This window comes from Apaloderma vittatum, unplaced genomic scaffold, assembly GCF_000703405.1.
Source record: "Apaloderma vittatum isolate BGI_N311 unplaced genomic scaffold, ASM70340v1 scaffold14638, whole genome shotgun sequence".
NCBI classification, from domain to species: domain Eukaryota; kingdom Metazoa; phylum Chordata; class Aves; order Trogoniformes; family Trogonidae; genus Apaloderma; species Apaloderma vittatum.
Genome location: NW_009730345.1, coordinates 67,340 through 85,953, shown reverse-complemented (window position 1 = coordinate 85,953; position 18,614 = coordinate 67,340). Strand labels below are relative to the sequence as shown.

Below are 18,614 nucleotides of genomic sequence, written 5' to 3'. Positions count from 1 at the left end.
ATGGCTTCTTCCCCTGCCACAAATGGTGATGGAAAGGAATGTACTTCTGCCAGGTTTGCCATATTTGAAGATTATGCTTATTGCCTGAGCTGTCCTTGGGCTGAACAAACCTAGCCTTTTCCATCCATCCTCAAAGATCATTTAATTGTTAATCCTCTCCTCTTCCTCAAAGGGTGTTATCCAAAACTGTTGCTCAGGCCTTTGGCGCTGTATACAAGTAAGGATTTCCAACTCGCCTTGAACGAAGCTATTCTAAAGCCTGAACCAAGCCACAATGCGAGAGCCGATGGTGAGCGTGGAAAGAGGACAAAAACATTAAATAACAAAGGCTTAATTTTTTTTTTCCTCCCCAAACACTTGGAAGTGTGTATTTTCTCTTGGAGGTAGATCAGTTAAAGGCCAGGTCCATGCAGATGATAAAGAAATGAGCTTGCCCGCCTACCTCACAGCAAAACCTCTGGGAGCTTGCCTCCCCTCCAGTTTGACAGGGAGCTGATAGAGTGTGCTCATTATCTCGTGATGGAGAAAGGAAAAGGCTGCAACTCCAGATAATCTCTGGGGTGTATCACTTGTCAGGTTAGAAACAGAAATAGCTTGCTCTAGTCATTCATACAAGGCGCAGAGACTTAAAGATGTGCAGAAATGGGAGACCTAGATAAGTAATATTTGCAGAGAAGGAGCCCAGCACCCAGTGCACGTTGGGGCTGTCTCACTGGGGTTCCAGCAGCTCGTTCCAGCCACTTACTGATAACTGCCGAGGAGCTGTCGCAGGTTGGTGGTGCCCATCCTTCTTCACACTGGCATTGCAGCTCGTGGTCACACACCTAGGGATGCACAAAGCCAGGAATATCTTCAGGTTGGAAATATGAGAGAAGCTGTGATGTCCTGAGTTTCAGCAGCTCTGCATCAGGGTCCTGTTAAGTTTATTGAAGCTGGGGCTAGAACCCCCTCTCTCATTTTACCTGGACTAAATTTAGCACAGAGAGTAGTGGTTTTGTACAGGAAAGGACAGGCGTGATTGTCTGCTGTCGTGTGCCTTCTGCAGCTGTTTCTGCAGCGAAAGCTACAGTACAAGGTACAAAGCAGCAGAGTTAATCTTTAGTAGGTCTCTGAATGCTCAGGTAAGATGAGCACAATCATCTGCCCAAACCAGATGACCTGGAAGAGGGCAGCTGTGATACTGTGGCAGTGCCAGACACAGAATCTCTGTCCGTCTGTCATCTCCTTAGCAAAAATATTGAGGCTGTAGCAAGTTTAGATTTACTTTTGTAAAAATGTGGAAATCTTCCGACTCCACAATTTTTGCAAATTCCCATGGCAGTGACAAATACTGCTATCAGTAAGGTCTGTAGCAGATATGCATAATTTTCTTCTTTTTTAAAAAAAAGTTAATGGCATTAAACACTCATATCTTACAGCATGTCCAAGACACTTGGCAGAGCAGTTGGCTGATCTAAAGACATCTTCAGCGTAGACACATTCTCCATTGCTGCACACCTGTAATGTAGAGGGCAAATGATAACGAACTGATTTGTAGCTTTCAGAACATGCAGAGCTTGCACATTTTTGTGTAAATTGATGAGAAAAAAGCAAGTCTGCAAATCACTTAATCATGCATTAGGAGTTTGATATGTGGATATAATTTTTGTTTGACCTCTGGGTATTTTACAGCAAAGGGTAGTGACAAAGATGTACAGATATCCCTGCTTTCCACTCCTCTTCAATCCTTCATCCTTCCCTCCCCCAAGTAGAAATATATAGCAAAGAAATGAGAAATAGCACTCAGTGATGCCTAGAAGATCCATTCTGGAAGTAATAAAAGATCATACTTATGTTACTATTTTTAAACCTTTTATACAAAGGCGCATTTTTGTTGCCACGTACATTTGTGTCAGTAAAAAATAATAAGGCAGCAGTGAAGCGTAAGGAAATCAGAATGACAGCAATTCCTGTTTGCTTTGCCACTGATTTGTATGGATGTAAAGAAGAGATGGCAAATCAGATCAGCAGAAGTTTAGTGCCCAATTGAGCTTCCCTGTTTAAAATCTTCCTCATCTGTTAAAGAGTTAACAACATAAGCAAGTCTGAGAAAGGGGAAAAAAAGAGAAAAGCTGTTCTCTACTAACCATCCCATCCCCACACTTTGTTCCATCGAGAATCATTCCTGGGTCGTTTACTCCATCTTTAGGAAAACTGGCTTTGCAGGACTGAAATCTCACCAGGCTCCCGTCCCGAGGCATCTCCATGCCCCCAACACAGAACAACTTCCCGCACATTATGTCTCTGGAAGGAGAACAAGAGCTAGAAGGGGGACGTGGCACAGCAAAACTGTCTGAGCTGGTCTCTCCTTCAGCGTGAGTTTGTTGTGTACAGGAGGTCCAGAGAAAAAGCTGCAGAAAGGGATTTTGGTTTGTGGCATTTTCAGGTCGACTTGTGAGTAGAAGGTGGCGGGTTCGTAATCCCTCTTGAGCTTATTCGGGAGCCCACAGTGATTTGCAGAAATGACCATTTAACCGACCTATCTTCTGAGGTTCACCTGAGGTTCAAGTTCCTTGTTCAGAAATCCCTTCCCTGTTCTCACCTGCACATACCCGGCCACACACGCAGTCGTCCTCACACAGACGTGCACACTCGCTCTTTCTCAGACTGATCTCATGATTTGGAACCTAGGTTTTTTTAGAATTGGCTTTACCGCAGTATTCAAACTGAACTGGGATGGACACATGTGCCATCTAAAGTAGCACACCCTTTGCTTCTGTCTTAATTCAAATAGGAATGGTCTCTCTTCCCAAATCCCAGCAAATTCTGTAACACAGTGCTTACTTTTTTTTACACGGGACGTGACTACCTTTTTCTTTTCTGCAGTATCCATAATATACCCCTTTCTCGTTCATCCGGTAGCAGGAAGCTGCACCTTCAGTCGCCTCTGTGAAAGAGGAAAAGGCAGTGGGATTAGCTGAGGTTCTCTGCCTGTGAGAACTAATAATACTCAATTTCCTTTACCTGTTTAGGAAATGACCTTTCCCAGTGAAGTTACCCATGGGCCTAAATGACTCTTTGGCACTTGATGCGTTAATTCTGCAATGTCATTGTGTGCACACAGCACAACCTGTCCCGCATGTTCTCTCTCTATCCACTACAGACCGATAGACCTTGCCTAAGAGAAGGGACAGCGTCAGGACTGGAGATGGTAAGCCACCACCACACACCTCCAGGAACGTAACGGCATGCTAAATTTGGCTGTTGGTTTGAAATACAGACATTTCCTCTTCCTTCCAAAGTCATCTTAAAAGAATTGTGCCAAAGAGGAATACGCTTACCACTTCCCACTTCTCTAGAAATACATTGCGTTGTATGCTAGAAACTAGAACTCATTTATATAGACACGTTCTTCCTGATTTACAGAAGATCTTTCTGACGACTCGTTTGCACACAAAGCCTACCTTTCTCTCTGCCTCCTCGACAACCCCTTTTTCCAATACCAACTTGTACTCACGTGGTCCGAAAGCGGCTTTGCACTGGCTTTCTCGCGTGGGACATCTTCCCATGTAGCAGTAGCCTTCGCCGTAGTTGCAGGGGTGTCCGTTCACACGGAATCGATCCGCTGGGCAGTTGGCGGAAGAGCCGGTGCACATCTCAGCCAGGTCACAGTCATGCTTAACTGCTCGGCAAATAGCTCCCGATTTTCTGTACTGAAGTGGGGAAATAGCAATGCCATGCTGAATGCACTCCTCCTCTGTGCTGTTTTACTGTCACGCTGAACTATGGGGCTAGAATTTGGGAGATAAATCTCTTCCTCACTCTGCAAGTTGCATGAGGAGCCAGACCCGTATCTAAATTAAAGCTGGTTTCGTCATTTGACAAGATTTCTGCCTGGTTGTGCCTAACCTTTGCTTTCCAGGAGAAAATGAGTAATCAAAATGCTCATTTCTCCAGGATGTTGACAGATTGAGTGAACTGATAGTTGTGGTGTGCTTTGGGGTAGACAAAAGGCTCTTGTCTGTACAGTGCTATGTCAGTAACTACAAGTACAGAGGATCTGGTTCCTTTGAAAGGTGCGTTATTGCTTTCTCACAGTTGGGAAAACCATACCCCAGAAAACAGGGATTAAAAGGAGTCTTACTTGGCAGTTTTCACAGCACTCTCCGTGTGCACACATGGAACCTGCCGTCAGTTTGCACGTCTCGGGGTCGCAGCAGTCGTTTGTGCACTCCTGTGACAGAAATGAGCAGTCAGAGCTCTGGTGCAGTGGTTCTGGGTTTGGTCCTCTCTGCCCTGCGTTCTCAACGAGCCATCCCGTAGTTGGTTATGGAGGGAGGGAAGGGTATCTGGGACCTGCACTTTGATTTTCTGAAAGCTGTTTTTCACTAGAAGCCGTGCCACAGCACGGTGAGTACATAAAGCATACAAAATGTGTCTGATCGTGAAAATGCTGATAGACACTGTGTGGGGAATTTGCTTATCTCTGCCCAGACAGTTTCCTATGTGTGGTTTCCCCCATTCTCAGTTCCCCTGTCAACAGAGCGTGACAAACCAGGCAGTCATCTTTCCCACCACTTGGCATGCACTTCTTAGGGGTGACTGCACTGCAGATCAGCCTTTTGAAGCCCGCAGTTTCCACAGAGATAAATTCTGTTAAACTGTCTCAGAAGCTTAACAGAAACCAGGTAGCGTACAGCCTGAGCACAACTTTGTGCCTCTTCCAAGCACTGTTTTATTGCCGGTTGTGCAGATACCTCAGGAGTCCCACAGTCGCATTCCTCTCCCCTTTCCACGAAGCCGTTGCCGCAGGATGAAGGTGCTACGATGCTGCTTGCGTCTGGGATGTTGGTTAAACATTTTGGCATGTCGCTCAGCATGTATTTCTCAAAACTTTGGAGGCTGCAAGAGCTGAACTTCTTGGGGATGATGGAACTACGTTGAGAAAGCAGGAAGGTTTGCGTTAGGGTCGGTGTAGGCAAGGAGAAGCAATACTCATCACAAGAGAAATGAAACAAATGTCCCCCAAAACATTGAGTGTGACAACTTTTCTAAATACATATATTAATAAATACAATGGCTATTTCCTATCTTATAAGGGCTTGGAGTTTATTACTTTTTCTCTTCTTTTTGCATAATTTGAAGGGAACAATTTCAGAGGAAAAAAATAATTACTACTCCATTTTTGGAAACTGGCAGCTTATCCAAAGCCCAGCCTGCGCTGCCCCATGCACTGCCACCCTCGCTTTTTCATCCAAACTCCTACCTGACGGTATCTGTCATGATACAAACTTTAGCACTACACGCACAGGCTTCGGTGTCGTGGCTCATGCCGAGGTTGTGCCCCATCTCGTGTGCCATGGTAGCTGCAACTGCAATTTCGTTACTGCTATGATCCTGCAGAGAGAAGAACAAGCTATTATTTCCATGAGTATTTTAGGACAAGTAGGAACATCAGATAAGCCATGTAGCTAAGGAACAGGACAATTTCACTTCACAGGAAATTATCCTCACTGCTATGAAAGGATTGATACGTTATTCAATCCTTGCATCTAATCCAAAATTTATGCTGGATTATATTATAATGGCAATGAGATACCACTAACAAACATGAGTAAATTGCTACAATTAGATTTTAAATAAACATGAGGAAGTCAGGCTGGCAAGTAACAACTGAGTGTGAAGGAGAACTGAACATCTGAAACTCTTAATCCTCTCTCTGGATAGCTGTCTCTGTGCCTGGGGTCATTACGTGGGTGCGATGTAATTATTACTCATTACACCGAGGTGACTATTGTGTACTGTGTTGCGCGTTGCACGGAAAGGAAAGGTAGATGCTGTGTCTTTGCTCTTAGCTTGGTTTTCTGTGCTGCTTCCAAGGAGGAAGGGAGAAATCCTGCTGTTTTGAGTGAAATCTAGATGTATAAACAGCAGATGGGAGTGGAAACACATGAAGCACAAGACAATGTACTGGTCATGCTCTTCCAGCACGGCGTTGCAAACCGTTGACGTCGCAGAGCTTTTTGATTTTATGATCGTTCTAGGGGATGGGAAAGCTGGAATTTCACGTGGGTGGCAAGGCCACCCAGCAAGGCAGGCCTCTGAAGCTGGGTGCAACAGCTGAGTTCCCAGTGGTGTTGGTGAGGTTTTGGAGCTGTGTTGCTGTTTAGGCTGAAGATTAAGTACAGCAGTTTAGGCAGCTGTAGTTAAGTGGCTAAACTGATGGTTCAGATCGCCCCATTCAAAACAGGGAACCTTCTGCCAGAGGCAAAAAATTACTTATTTCTCTCCTCTGACTCTGTTGGAGCCTGGTACTCCAAATACAGGGGTCTGAGTTTGATGTTGGCATTTCAGTAACGTAGATACGATGCTTTGTGTGTGCTTTCTTTTCCTTCTTCACTTCTCTTAAACTCTCCAACTGTGAATTTCTACAGTCTAGTAAAATAATGATAAGAACCAGACAGAGAACTGAAAGTGTTGTACACCCGATTGTTTTCGTAAACGTTCTTTGCAGGTTGAATTAAAAAGATAGAGAAGTCTTTAGGAAAATGAAATAAACAAAAATAAATCAGACCTGAATAATACCTGCAGAGTATGTATCACTGCATATGGATTTTAGAAAGGCTAATCCAATAGTTGTCCCCTCAAAGTCATAACCTCTGTAAGGAAGAAGAAAGGCAGAGTCAAATACAGCGATGTGACCAGGAAGCAGATCTGAAGTCAAGTCTACGTCCTTAACCAGGCTGAAAGCCTCAAGCATATATTCCTTTCCAGCCCTGGTTTGCAGTTCATCAGACTTACAGCATCTCATTTAAAGAGCTAAATGAAGTGCTCGAAATATAGCAAAGTGCTTGGCTGAATCAGGGCCCTTGAACATGAGCCAGCACCGTGAAGCGAGTGCTGGTTTAGTGTGGCAATGTGCATTTCCCAGCCGTTAAACTTCACGTCGTGGCTCTTGGGTTGTTAAGACCACGCTCTAGTCTTCAGGACACTCAACTGTTCTGTGAGCAGAACAGGGAAAAAGAGAAACTGAGATGCAGAAGAAGTTTACATGGACTGGTTTTGCAGGGATTCAGCTAGAAAGATTAGGTACGACGTCCTAGAAGGCAGTGGTGCTCCATGGAGAGAATAAAAGTGAGAGAAGAGAGCCTGCGGTTAGTTTCTTGTCCTAGAATTGGTACAACCTGCTATTGGAAAGCATGAAACCCAGTTCACTTATAGCCAACATCTCTGACTGATTGGCAACTGATTTTTAAAGAACGAATTCCTTTACCCTCTTTGGAAATGCGGATAAGAAGCAGAACGATACACACGTTATGAGCTGGGCGTTGTCGTTTCTTTTCCTCTTTAACAAATCGGATTGGCGCCACTTTGCGAAGCTGTCCAGAGTGAATCCTGCAGAACGGCTCAGGAGGCATTTGTCACCATCCGTCCAGATCTCTAACCCAATTAAAGCCACGTAGATATTGAGGACCTTGTAAACCTGCAGCAGAGAAACAGCGCAGCTGTAAAGTACATTGTGAAGTACCTTGTGAAGGCTTCTGAAATAAATGCTTGTCCTGGTAATTAGTTGACTTTTGTCACTTGCAATATAGTCCACTCCAGGCCTGACAGAAGCTTTTCTTCACGACAAGGTTGCAACAAACAATACATGAAATCTTAATTTCCCCCACATTTAAACCAACTGTAAGAGTGGCTTTAAAATACTTGAATGTTCCAGCAGTATTTTTGAAGAAATTTCACTTGCAAAAGGAATCATGAATTGAGAATCACTTTGTTCTTTTTGGAGGATTTCAATCATTCACTTTAACAAGTGTTAAGAAAATACGATATAAATTGTCCTTTATAGAAATCACATATCTGAAGGCAACGAACAGGATAATCTGGACAGATGTGTTAAATTTGTTTCATAAATTACAATGCAGCTCAGTTTTCATTCTTTCCTACATGTAATAATGAAAATTCATGATGTTTGCAAAAGAAAAAAAATCTAAATCACTTCTACTTGTCTTTCCCTCTGCTGCATTTGTTCTTACCGTGTTGATGAAGTTCACCATTCCAAATATCCTTTGTCTTATGGTTTCAACATCCTCCTCATACTTCTTATACTAAAAAAGTAAATATACTAGGTTAGAAAGAGGTGATTTATCAGAAAAGAGATATTCTGCAGAAGATTACACTGCAAACTACACCATGCCTGGTTTATTTCTTATTTCTTATTCTCTTCCAGATGTATTATTTTTCCAGCCGATGTGTTTTAAGGTGAGACCTTTTTAAGGTGTGCGTATCTCTGTGTGGGGCACAGAAGAGGACAGGTGCTGTACGGTGTGTTCTGCGTTCTTAGCATCTCAGAGTGGGATGTTCAAATTCAGTCGACACTAGGAAATCCCTTTTCTCAGCAGCGTGAGCACTGTGATTGCAGGAGGAGCCCAGGGGTACAAGAAGGACCTCCTTTGGTGAGCTCCCCTCTTTCTGATCAAATGAGAAAACACCGTTGCAATACTCACCAAAGTGTTGTCTGCGACAATGTAAACTTCCAGATACTTTTTTGCTTTCAGGTATGCTTTCATCTAAAGAAAAGACACATTTGAATGACTTCTCAGGCCACTTTCAGTCTCAACCTCTGTGATTTCAAACTCATGTATTAGTAAAGAGGGTATTTCTTTAGCCAAGTAATTTAGAATATTTTAAAATGATGAAAGCTAGGCTTGATGTTAAAATGACTATTAAGATTATGAAGGGGAGGCTAGATATTAAGAAGTATTCAGATGTTTAAAGATGCCCATGGACACCTGTTAGTACGTGCAGGAGGGCTTACTCGGGGGGTGGCTCCAAAGCCTCTGATCTGTGAGATTTTGCACTGGTTGTTAAGATCTTGTGTTTCACCGCTCGCAAACGCTTCTTTTCTGGAGGTGCCACCAGGCGAAGTGGGACTGTGGCTACTCACAGGGTTCCCCTACTGCCACAGTTTCTTTTCTGCTCTGTACTGACTGGGCTGTTGCTTAATCATACACTTACTTCTGGACTGTTGCTGGATTTGAAGATGTCATTGATGGGGTCATTTGAATCCTCTTCCCAGGTGTTGTTGATCAGACCACAGGTTTTTAAGGACTTTTGTGCGAGTTTCTCATACTTATAGACTGCATGTTCCTCACTGGCTGAAGTTCCCAAGGGTTCGATGAGGTACTTCTGACCACGGGTCTCAAAATAGCCCCTAAGAAAATTAAATAGACCTTGATTTTTTGAATCCTCAGGACTGAGTCAAGATGGCTAAATCCCAGTAGAGATATTTGTGCTCATTTAGGCCCTTGCCAGCACTGGTGCAGTGGAATAGTTTGGCAGCTTACAGGCAGAGGGTACAACAATTTAAGAGCAGCAAGTTAAGCTGCTGAGTCAATTAGAAGATTTGGCTGGTCAGTGGAGTCTCTGTGTAGGAGACTGTCAGTCAAAAAGGAATGGATTTAGGAATAAATTACGTGTCAATTTTGGGGGTTTGTGCTAACAGGTGTTTGAAAGGTGAATTTTAGTTGAGATCAAAGATGTGTTTTCAGCTTTAGTTGAGGTGAAAAGCTGAAATATTGACAGGAGTTGAGAATCTTTTATCATTTTGAGCAGCAAATGTCAAAATAAGTGTTGTGTGTTAACATGTAAACTTGACAAGATACGCAAGAAGTGTTCACAGAGGAAGTCTGGGTTTTGGCCAAATTCCATTAACCGCTGGGAAAATGCTCTGCTGCAGCTTCACAGCCTGAGCAGCCATTCTCTCACCTTTTCACGTTAGGCCACTGTGTCCTCTAGTGATTAGAAATCGGGAGGTTCTTCTAACTGAGCTTGTTGTACAAATTTGCTGAAGTCTCCTCTTACCTTAGACCTTTGCAAGCACTGATGCTTGCTATGGAATCAGCATCATTCTGAACGTAACCTTCATAATAGCAGTGATCCTGTTTAGAAGAAAAAATACTTTTGTCAAATCAGGCCATGTCTCGTTGACAGCAATGAGATCCAGTGATTTCAGGTGCCAAACTGCACTAGCTACAAGCTGCAACAAAAGACACCGTCTGAGGAAATTTCTCATTAGGGGAGATTCTTAAAAATGAAAAAAGCTGGTGCCCATTTAGTTCTGTGTTTGCTACGGTCCTGTTATTGTCATCCTCTACCACAGAGTGACCCAGACTGTGATAAATCCAATCGTGGTGGGCTCTGACCAATACCCAACGGTACATGAAAATAAGAATATGCCTACTCACTGCTCAAAATTAAGCATATCCTCATGCGCTCTGCTGAATTAAGGTCCATTCTCCTGTGGTTCACCGTGGCCAGATTTCACCGTGGCCAGATTTCAAGGGAACACCCTTTAATATTAACCCAACAATTAAATGTATTAACTTCAATGAGATTAAATTGCATGTATTATATTAAAACATATGATTAGGGGCAAAAAAAATCACGGCTTAATTGACTTAGGAATCTAAGGTATAATGAACACTTCTGTGTTCAAAGAGACTTCAAAGTCACTGAGGTATTGTGGAAAATTTTACCCACAGCATTTTCCTTAATAGATTTCTGAAGAGATCTATAACACAGAATTCAGACCCGCACACATTGTGCTTTTTGTTTTCTCACAGCTGATTGGTTTCACTTTATCTGTCTGCTTTCCATCACAATGAGCCAAGTTTGTTACAGTGAAAAATACATGAATAAAGCAAAAAAAAATAGAAAAATAAGAACTCTCCTTCTTTTGAGGATGCAAGGGAAACAACTCGTGAGATGACACTAAAGTTGCCCCAATGTAAGAATTCAGCAAGCTGCACAGGTAGGCCTGGGTGAGATTGTCTTCAACCAGGTGTAGGTGCTATTTGCTTTGCGGAGGATCCATTCAGGGACTGTAGGTTATTGGAACAGTCAGAACCAGCATCTTTTTCCACAGAAGAAACCCACAGAATTCTTGAGGCACATTCATTTCGCTTGAGATCCTCCCGTTCCTACTAATCACTCCATGGCAAAGAATATTAGGCTTTGTATTCCGAATTACATGTGGTAAAACACGCAGCATGACATTGGGCAAAAAGCTTCAGGTGAGAGCTTTGCTGAGGATAAGACCCATGAGTGCACAGTTAATTAAAAAATAACTTCTACAGTGACTTCCTTTGTGTCTGGATCAGAATAACCGATTCGTCATGGCTCAGAGAAACCACCTGGGGTAACCTGCAGCACGCTGGCTGCGAGCCAGCGAGGAAATGTGCCTTTATCAGAACCCATGATCTCACCGAGATTAGGGTGTAAGAGCAAGTCACAGAGCTGTGCAGAATGAGCAAAGTCGGGAGGACAAGGTCAGAAAGTAGAAAGCAGTGAAATGACCCTGGCTCCACACCCTTTCCTGACAAAAGAGAGAGAAATTTGGCATCAGTCACTAGGGTGAAAAGTGGTCAGCATCTTGAACAACAAACTGTCTGTCTGGTTCTCAATGGGTGTAAATCAGTGCAGCTCAGCCAACATCATGAGCCACATCCTCCCTGTCCCTTCAGGGACATCCTAGATTACACTGCTGAGAACCTTGATTCAAAGTCTTTTCTTTCTGTCTGAGATGAGCTTTGTTTCACTGACCCATGAATCTCACACAGACATACAAGTATGAAGGAAGGAAACCTTTTTTATTACCTTGAACTGAGGACTTGTTGTTATTTGACGACCATCTTCGGCATAAACAGTTTCAGTATAGTCTCTAGCTAATAGATGCCTGCAAAGAGTCAAGTACAATTATTATTCAAAATGAATTGTAGTCATCTAGAAATGAGGCAATTACATAACACACCAAGTATGTAGGGAATTGAAATGATTACTCAGGTTATTATTAGTATCGAAAAACTAGGGAAGCAAAGCTGCTGGGTGGGGTATTCTGTCTGTTTGTAATCCTTACTCAAACAAAGTGGCATATCTAAAATAAGAAAGCAATTAAAGTCTACTTATTTCATTGGTATAAACTAATCTCCTGGTAGATCTGGAGGTAAATGTATAATGACATATGTGGTATTGATCGGTTTTTGGCTGCAGTTTGTGTAGATGTTCCCACCGCTCCGTGGTGCGTGCACAAGGGTACCGTTCTGTTCTGTTCTCTTCCCAGCTCTCCCCCACGGTTTATAAATAGCAAAGATCTAGGTCAAGAGAAAAGCTGCCTCATCTGGTTTTTATGCATGTGCTCCTGCACACACGTATGTGTACGTGGGCACGCATCTGCGCGGAGATCACGCTTATTTGTCCAATTCTTTTGCTCGCAACTTTTTTCACACCTTTTCTAGCACGTCTCCTCTTTGCAATTATTCTATCTGATTTTTCTTTTCTGTCTAAATAAAACTCTCATTTTTGTACACACGGGTGTTCCTGAACCTTCGAAGGAGGACGTCATGACTATGGAATAAATACTGTATTTCTGCCACCCCTGGGAATGGCACCTTTGGGTTTCGTGTCAGCACAGACGTTTGGGGTTTGCTGTGAAAGGCCAGATCCTGCTCGGCTCTGGGCACTCAGGCTCCTGTGCTGCAGAGCACTAAGCAGATGCTTAACTTTAAGCCAAGGCTGTAGCCTTACTAAAGCGATCAGCAAAACATTCACTTCAATGTGGGAAACTACCCCGTACTGCCACAATCCCATCTCTTTTTGGATGATTGTACTACAATATGATTTCCATCACAGTAATGTCTTATACCTGTGTAGTTAATTGCCATTATCCAAATAATGACATGATGCTTTGTCTTCCCTCTTTCCTTGTTGGAGTCGAAAGATTGTGTTTACCGAAATTCCTCTGTTTTACGGGAGCCTGAGTTCTGTTTCTTGGTATCCTGAATGCCCTAATGAACCACTTACAGTGAGGAATAGCGCTCAAGGAAAAATAGAGCTGAACCTACTTATTTTTTTGTAGATGCAGTATGACTTCCTCCCCGTTGGCTTTGATTCCATACTCCATTGTGTCCTCATATTTTGTCTGTAAACAGATTTAAGTGTTAGAATATGGACTGTTGCAATTTCTGGCCTCACTATGAGCTGCCTGTTACTGAGTTGCCAGCTGCATTCTTTTCCTTCTTTTCCCACCAAAAATAAGTATTCTGGCAGTTATAGAACAAGCAGGAGGCCACTCAGGTTTATATATTTTAATTAGAGGAACAAATTTAACTTCACAGATGTATTTCTACAATCATAAGCACATATTTGCGTATTCGGGAAAGTGCTGAAGTGGATGCTTAAATCCAAACATTTACATAACTCTCTCGAAGTATGCAAGAGTAAGCTTAGCTTTAAGCGTTTGATTTCACGGACTTCGAATGGAAAAGTCTGTAGGTTATTCAAAATCTGAGCAGTATCAAAACCTACATCTTTGCAGAGTTACAAGTCGAGAAGACCCACGGGTGGCAGAGCGGTACCCAAGTGCATGGTGAGCACACTGCAGAGCGCCTCTGCCAGACACGGGATCGCTCTTCCAGGTTTTCTCTTTCATTGCCTTGCGCAAGATCAAGAGTCTTGCTCCACGTTCTTACCCTTGACAGCCAAGGCTACTCTGACTCCAGAAAACCTTCCCCATCTCCCAGCGAGATGTTCTCTCTTTTAATACCTCTTTGTTTCTTTCTACATCTCTCTTCTGGACGGTGTGCAATTTCCGGGGATGAACTATTTCATATTGCTCAACTCCAGGTAGTTTCTTGCTCATGGCCTCTAGGGAGAAACAGATGAAAATTTATCAAAACACAGTATTAACTTGTTAAATGCTGTATTTCATCTCTGTCAGGATTGATTCTTTTGGGCTGTGTGGTCACTCATCTGTTGCACCATGCGTTTCTCATGCGTGGGCTCGCCTGCTGTGCTGAGCAGCCACCCTCGCTGTGCGTCGCTGTTCGTAACAGTCTGGTTTTCAGATGAGTTGACATACCTGGCTATTTCCAGGTGTCAAAATACTTGATGCAATTTGCTTTGGATTTCTTTCCCCGGCACCAATTGGCGCTTTCAGGTACCAGCATGCTAGACCAGCTATGCCAGGTGGAACCTTTGCCCTCACATTTTGCAGATGACATGAATCGAGTCACACGATTCCATGAAGTTAGTGAGCTGCAAACATATTACGTGATGACATACAAGTTAAGGCTGCCTCTAGATAAGCAAATACATTCACCACAAGTCTGGACCAAGCCTAGCTTTCTCCTTTGGAAAGCTTTTCAGCTGGTCTTCTCACATAAATACCTGTGGCAGTGCTTGCATAGATAAACTTTTACCTATTGAGTCGGATTAAGGGTGGTTACACCCTTCTGGGAAAGGCATTTGAACAAGGCTGGGGAAAATAAGAGAAAACAGGCAGTAAAGCAGAAAATCTTGAAGGTGACAAGGAATCCAGATGATTCCTTAACTCACATAACCCTTTTTCCTCGTCCTACTTGTAAGATGCGTTCGTTGTGTGTCTGCAGTGGCTATGAAGGGCTTGAGGAAATACGGTGATGGTGGAAAGTATTTTGTTTTGGTTTCTGCTTCTGAGTGAATCTTGACAAAAGTTAATTTGTGGCCTGACTGGCAGGGGTGGTCAGCACACGTTGCATCATTTGAAGTTAAGAACAACAGCTTTTGAGAAAACAGGGTTGTACAAGGGATGTGTTCGTTTCCAACCCAGCAGCAGCAGGTTTTATGTGCCTCCTAAGCTCTTTAATCTCCTACAGAAGGTCATTTCACCTGAACGGGCAAATTCTTGAGGGCTCAGCACTAAGCACAAGAGCCTGCATTAAAAAAAAAAAAAAAAAAAAAAAAAAGAAACTAAACCACAAACAACAAAGGAAGAGTCAACTCCCATTTTAATTGTCAGCCTCAAGGCCAGATTTTTACAAGACTGGGGCATCCAATTACTGTAATTTTCTGTATCTGCAACACCAGAGCACATCCTCATGCAAATTTTTGCAGTAAAATAAACAGATTAATTCTTCGTAACTGGTTTATTTGATTAAACCCTTTCCAAAAATAATTGCAGAATGAACTTGGTTCTATGTTGGCAGAGCTGAGTGCCGGAGAGAAAGGGCTGATGGTGTAATGGTCTAAGTCCGCGGAAGTTCTCTTACATCAGCAGAGCCATTACCCAGAAACTATCCCCACACGTGCTGTTAGCAAATACCAAGTGCAGGTTTGTTACTGCCATTTACAGTGATGTTCTATATTTTATTTTAAGTAATTAATTATGTTTACTTGTAAAAAAATCTTTTGCTTCACGTTGCCTTTCCATGAGCTGAAAGAACATTCTTACTTGCTGATCCCAGTAATACTTTGGCCTCTCAGAGCAGAGTTCTGGGCTCCAGGGTTCTCTACCCACTCCCTGTGGCAGGCTCTTGTCTAACAAGGCCAACCGTAGCCCAGATGGTTCAAGTTTAGGCTAGATTTGAATGGAGACTCAGAACTAAACTTGTCCTTTTCCTGCAGTGTGGTACAAAGAGCATTTTGAGGAAAACAGGTTAGTTCTGTTCTGGAACAAATCGTTTCTTAGAGGTAGTTATTTGAAATCAGCTCAGTATACTGACTTTGTCTTGCTTCAGGCATTGTCTTGAGTCAGTAGCTTTAAGGAAGAAAGAAATTCCTTGGGCCTGGTACAACAGCTAGAAAAAGTGCTAATTAGGAACAAATAATTATGTACTTTTCCAAGGGCTGAAACCAGGAAGAAAAAGCATTATTGAGGATCTCATTGGCAATGAAAACACGGTTTTGTCAAGAAACAAGATACGTAACATCGTAAGAATTAGTACTGTGCACGTTTTCAGATATTCTGTGCAGCTAATGAAATCATAAAGATATCTGCCTGAAAACAAATTACATGTCTAATTATGTGTATAAAACCTGTGCATGCTTGTGCGTGCCAAGCTCTGGAAAAAAAAAGCTGCTCCCTGTTGACATGAATTGAAAGAAACAATGCACATGTCAAAAAAAAATGTGGTCTGTTAAGGTTAAGTGATATGAATACTCAAAACCTGAAGTATCACGCAGATAATACGGGTGCTGATTATTCAAATTCAGGGAATGTCGTTAACTGAATTCAGATAGAAGTCTTTCACAGCCAAAATGCTGTCAGTGCAATAAGTTTCTCCCAGATGGATAAATTGTCCACTTGCTTGCAGGGAAGTATTTTTTTAACTGGCTCACGAAACTAACTGGGTCTTGGTCTTCAGGCAATCTACGGCCACTTTTCACACAAGTAAATACTTGTCTAACTAAAGAATTTTAGATAATTGCTTTGAAAAGAAAGAGAAAGAAGCAACCATTCCTAACTTCAACAATACCCCTTTTTCCCATGGCTTTAATTCACTGTTCTTCTGTATTATCTATGTGTTAAAAATTAAAAAAAAACCATCCATAAAAGCTGCCCAAAGTTATCCCTAGCAACCACTGATAAAGGATTATAGATACAAAAAAAAGCCGTACCTTGCCAGAGAAAATGCAGCAGAACAACAGAAACAAGAAGTACGTTAGTCATCTCGGTCGCCCGTGTCTCACAGTGGGCTCTGTGCTCGGGGGAAATCGCGTTCCCAGGCTGGCTCTGCTCCGAGCTGCCCTCTCTTGTGCAGGGAATGAGAGGGAGTGAGTTGTGCAGCTCTGGTCCCGTTCCTATATGAGGAAGTGTTTACTAAAGGTGTTGCACAATTTTGAAGTCACAGAGCGTTACAGCAAGCGGAAGTTCCTGCTGGTTAGTTCATGTCACACGAATTGTGATATATTGATTACTTCTTTGAAATAAGTTCTCTGTTCATTGGGAGAAGTAAAAATAAATAAGCACATAAAGAGGGAGATTGGAGTGGTCCTAATGTTGTCTTTTTATAGCCTGGCTGGTAAAAAGCTACAATAGTAGTGGGCGGGTGAAGCTGCGGTAGTAGCTGGGTACTGCTTGTGGCTCAAGGAATGGAAAGCGTTTTCAAGAGGTTTAGTGTAAACCAGGTCCATAGGGCTGGTGGTAAAAATGCGGTTCAGTTCTTGCTGATTCTCATTTAACCTGTATGGAAGGGAAGGGCTCAGAGCGCCGGTAAAGGTACCTGTAATTTGGTATCTGTGAATCATATCTACAGCACAAACACTGAGTAGGTCCTTTTCTGCTTCTTCCATCTGTATTAGTAATGTTTGCTTGAGGTTAATGTAATAATATTTAAATAAAAGGTGATGCAGACAAGTGAGCAATCAAGATGATATCTATCAAATAATATTCTAAAAATATATGCTAGACACCACACTGACTTTGCCAGTTGTAATGAAGGAATACTGAGCGCTTCTTAGGGACACAAGTGTCAATTCTGAGCTGCTTTCTAGAAGTTCAACTTTTCCTGTGTTAGAATAGGTATTACAGAGTACAGAGAACTTGAGTGGATTGTGCTGTAAACTGCAGCGTATGAACATAAATTTCTATTAGCAATGCACATTAAAACAGTAATGTATGTATTATAAATAAATACGTGTGTATATATATCTACAGGGGAATTTTTACTGCCAGAACTACCAATGGAACCAGTCCTACGCTCCTCTTTGCTTCCTCTCTCTATTCGAGCTGCATTCCAGGCTCCCCACAACCTGCCTCTTCGTGCCAGCCCCAGGCTCTTCCCCTCCGTGTCCAGAGCTGATCCAAACCCCACTGGAGTCAACAGAAAACCTTCCAGCGCCCTTGGATCAGCTCTGCAGTTCCTCTTTAAAACTTGCTCTTTACGTAAAGCTTTTTCTTGCACTTGCTTCTGTTGTCTCACACGTTCCCAAAGTGAATTATCCTTCTTTTCCTCAGCTATCAGTCTTCAATGTTTTGGCTTTCTTATTTTCTGGGTTTCTGTTGAGGGCTATCATCAGATGGCAGCTTTAGACTTATTCTGAGTGTTTGCAAAAGTTAGGACCCCTCTAGGTATTTGTTACCTGCTCCTCGGTTTGTGTGCAGCACTTGGCTGTATTGCCAGGTCTTTATATAAAGACTAGTTTTGGTGTGGATTGAATCGGATCACAGACCATCATCTGATTCGGACTAATGAAACCTCACTGCAAACTTCTTACATCCCTGTCAGCTTTTTGGCCTTGGAGAAGACCGTAGGCATATATGGTATGTTATAAGTGTGCTGCTTCCTTCTTTCCTTCCCTTTTCTTCAGAACACTGGACAGAAGTGGTTACTTATCTTCCTCCTCTATCTATCTTCGTTAGCTGTGTTTTGCTTGATTCTGCACCGATGTGATGTAGTTCAGGCAGCAGCAATCTAATGCAGACTGCAGGTAGTTAACTGAAGGTACAAGATCTCTCGACCTGTTTCTCTCTCATAACTTCTTCACATGATTAAAGTGGGTTTTTTTTTAAGATCGATGCTTCTCAGGAAGCACACTACCCCATTTCTGGCTGTGCCACACGTTGTGCAATTGTGTGCACACGTAAAGGCTGTTTAATGTTCTCCATCTGACAAAGCGGATCATTGTGAATTAAGTGCTGTGGTCTTAGCTCCTTTTTCCAGGTGTTGCTTATTGTATTGTTTATGCCCATAGTATGTAAGATCTGGCTCAATTTTGCTGAGGGATGGGGGAGTCCTGCATGCTGCGACGTGACTTTGGGCTCAATTCTCTGCTGGCTGGCATCCATGTGGGGCTCTGCTTGCTGCGCACGAGGGCGA

The 18,614-nt window shown here is 42.7% G+C and overlaps 1 protein-coding gene across 1 annotated transcript in view; it reads right to left on the bottom strand.

The window, feature by feature from the left end:
- The window catches only part of ADAM28 (ADAM metallopeptidase domain 28), an 18,000-nt gene extending 1,535 nt beyond the window's left edge, over window positions 1-16,465 (bottom strand). The window contains exons 1-18 of the mRNA XM_009874775.1: window positions 16,414-16,465; window positions 13,583-13,683; window positions 12,882-12,958; window positions 11,638-11,716; window positions 9,844-9,920; window positions 8,998-9,193; window positions 8,487-8,549; window positions 8,016-8,087; window positions 7,293-7,462; window positions 6,554-6,638; window positions 5,246-5,376; window positions 4,737-4,914; window positions 4,124-4,213; window positions 3,497-3,692; window positions 2,824-2,926; window positions 2,127-2,283; window positions 1,417-1,497; window positions 746-824 (exon numbers count right to left, since the gene is read on the bottom strand). Of these exons, the coding sequence (XP_009873077.1) occupies window positions 746-824; window positions 1,417-1,497; window positions 2,127-2,283; window positions 2,824-2,926; window positions 3,497-3,692; window positions 4,124-4,213; window positions 4,737-4,914; window positions 5,246-5,376; window positions 6,554-6,638; window positions 7,293-7,462; window positions 8,016-8,087; window positions 8,487-8,549; window positions 8,998-9,193; window positions 9,844-9,920; window positions 11,638-11,716; window positions 12,882-12,958; window positions 13,583-13,683; window positions 16,414-16,465 (1,987 nt within the window). The remainder of the gene's footprint in view (window positions 1-745; window positions 825-1,416; window positions 1,498-2,126; window positions 2,284-2,823; window positions 2,927-3,496; window positions 3,693-4,123; window positions 4,214-4,736; window positions 4,915-5,245; window positions 5,377-6,553; window positions 6,639-7,292; window positions 7,463-8,015; window positions 8,088-8,486; window positions 8,550-8,997; window positions 9,194-9,843; window positions 9,921-11,637; window positions 11,717-12,881; window positions 12,959-13,582; window positions 13,684-16,413) is intronic.
- Between the last annotated feature and the right edge of the window lie 2,149 nt (window positions 16,466-18,614).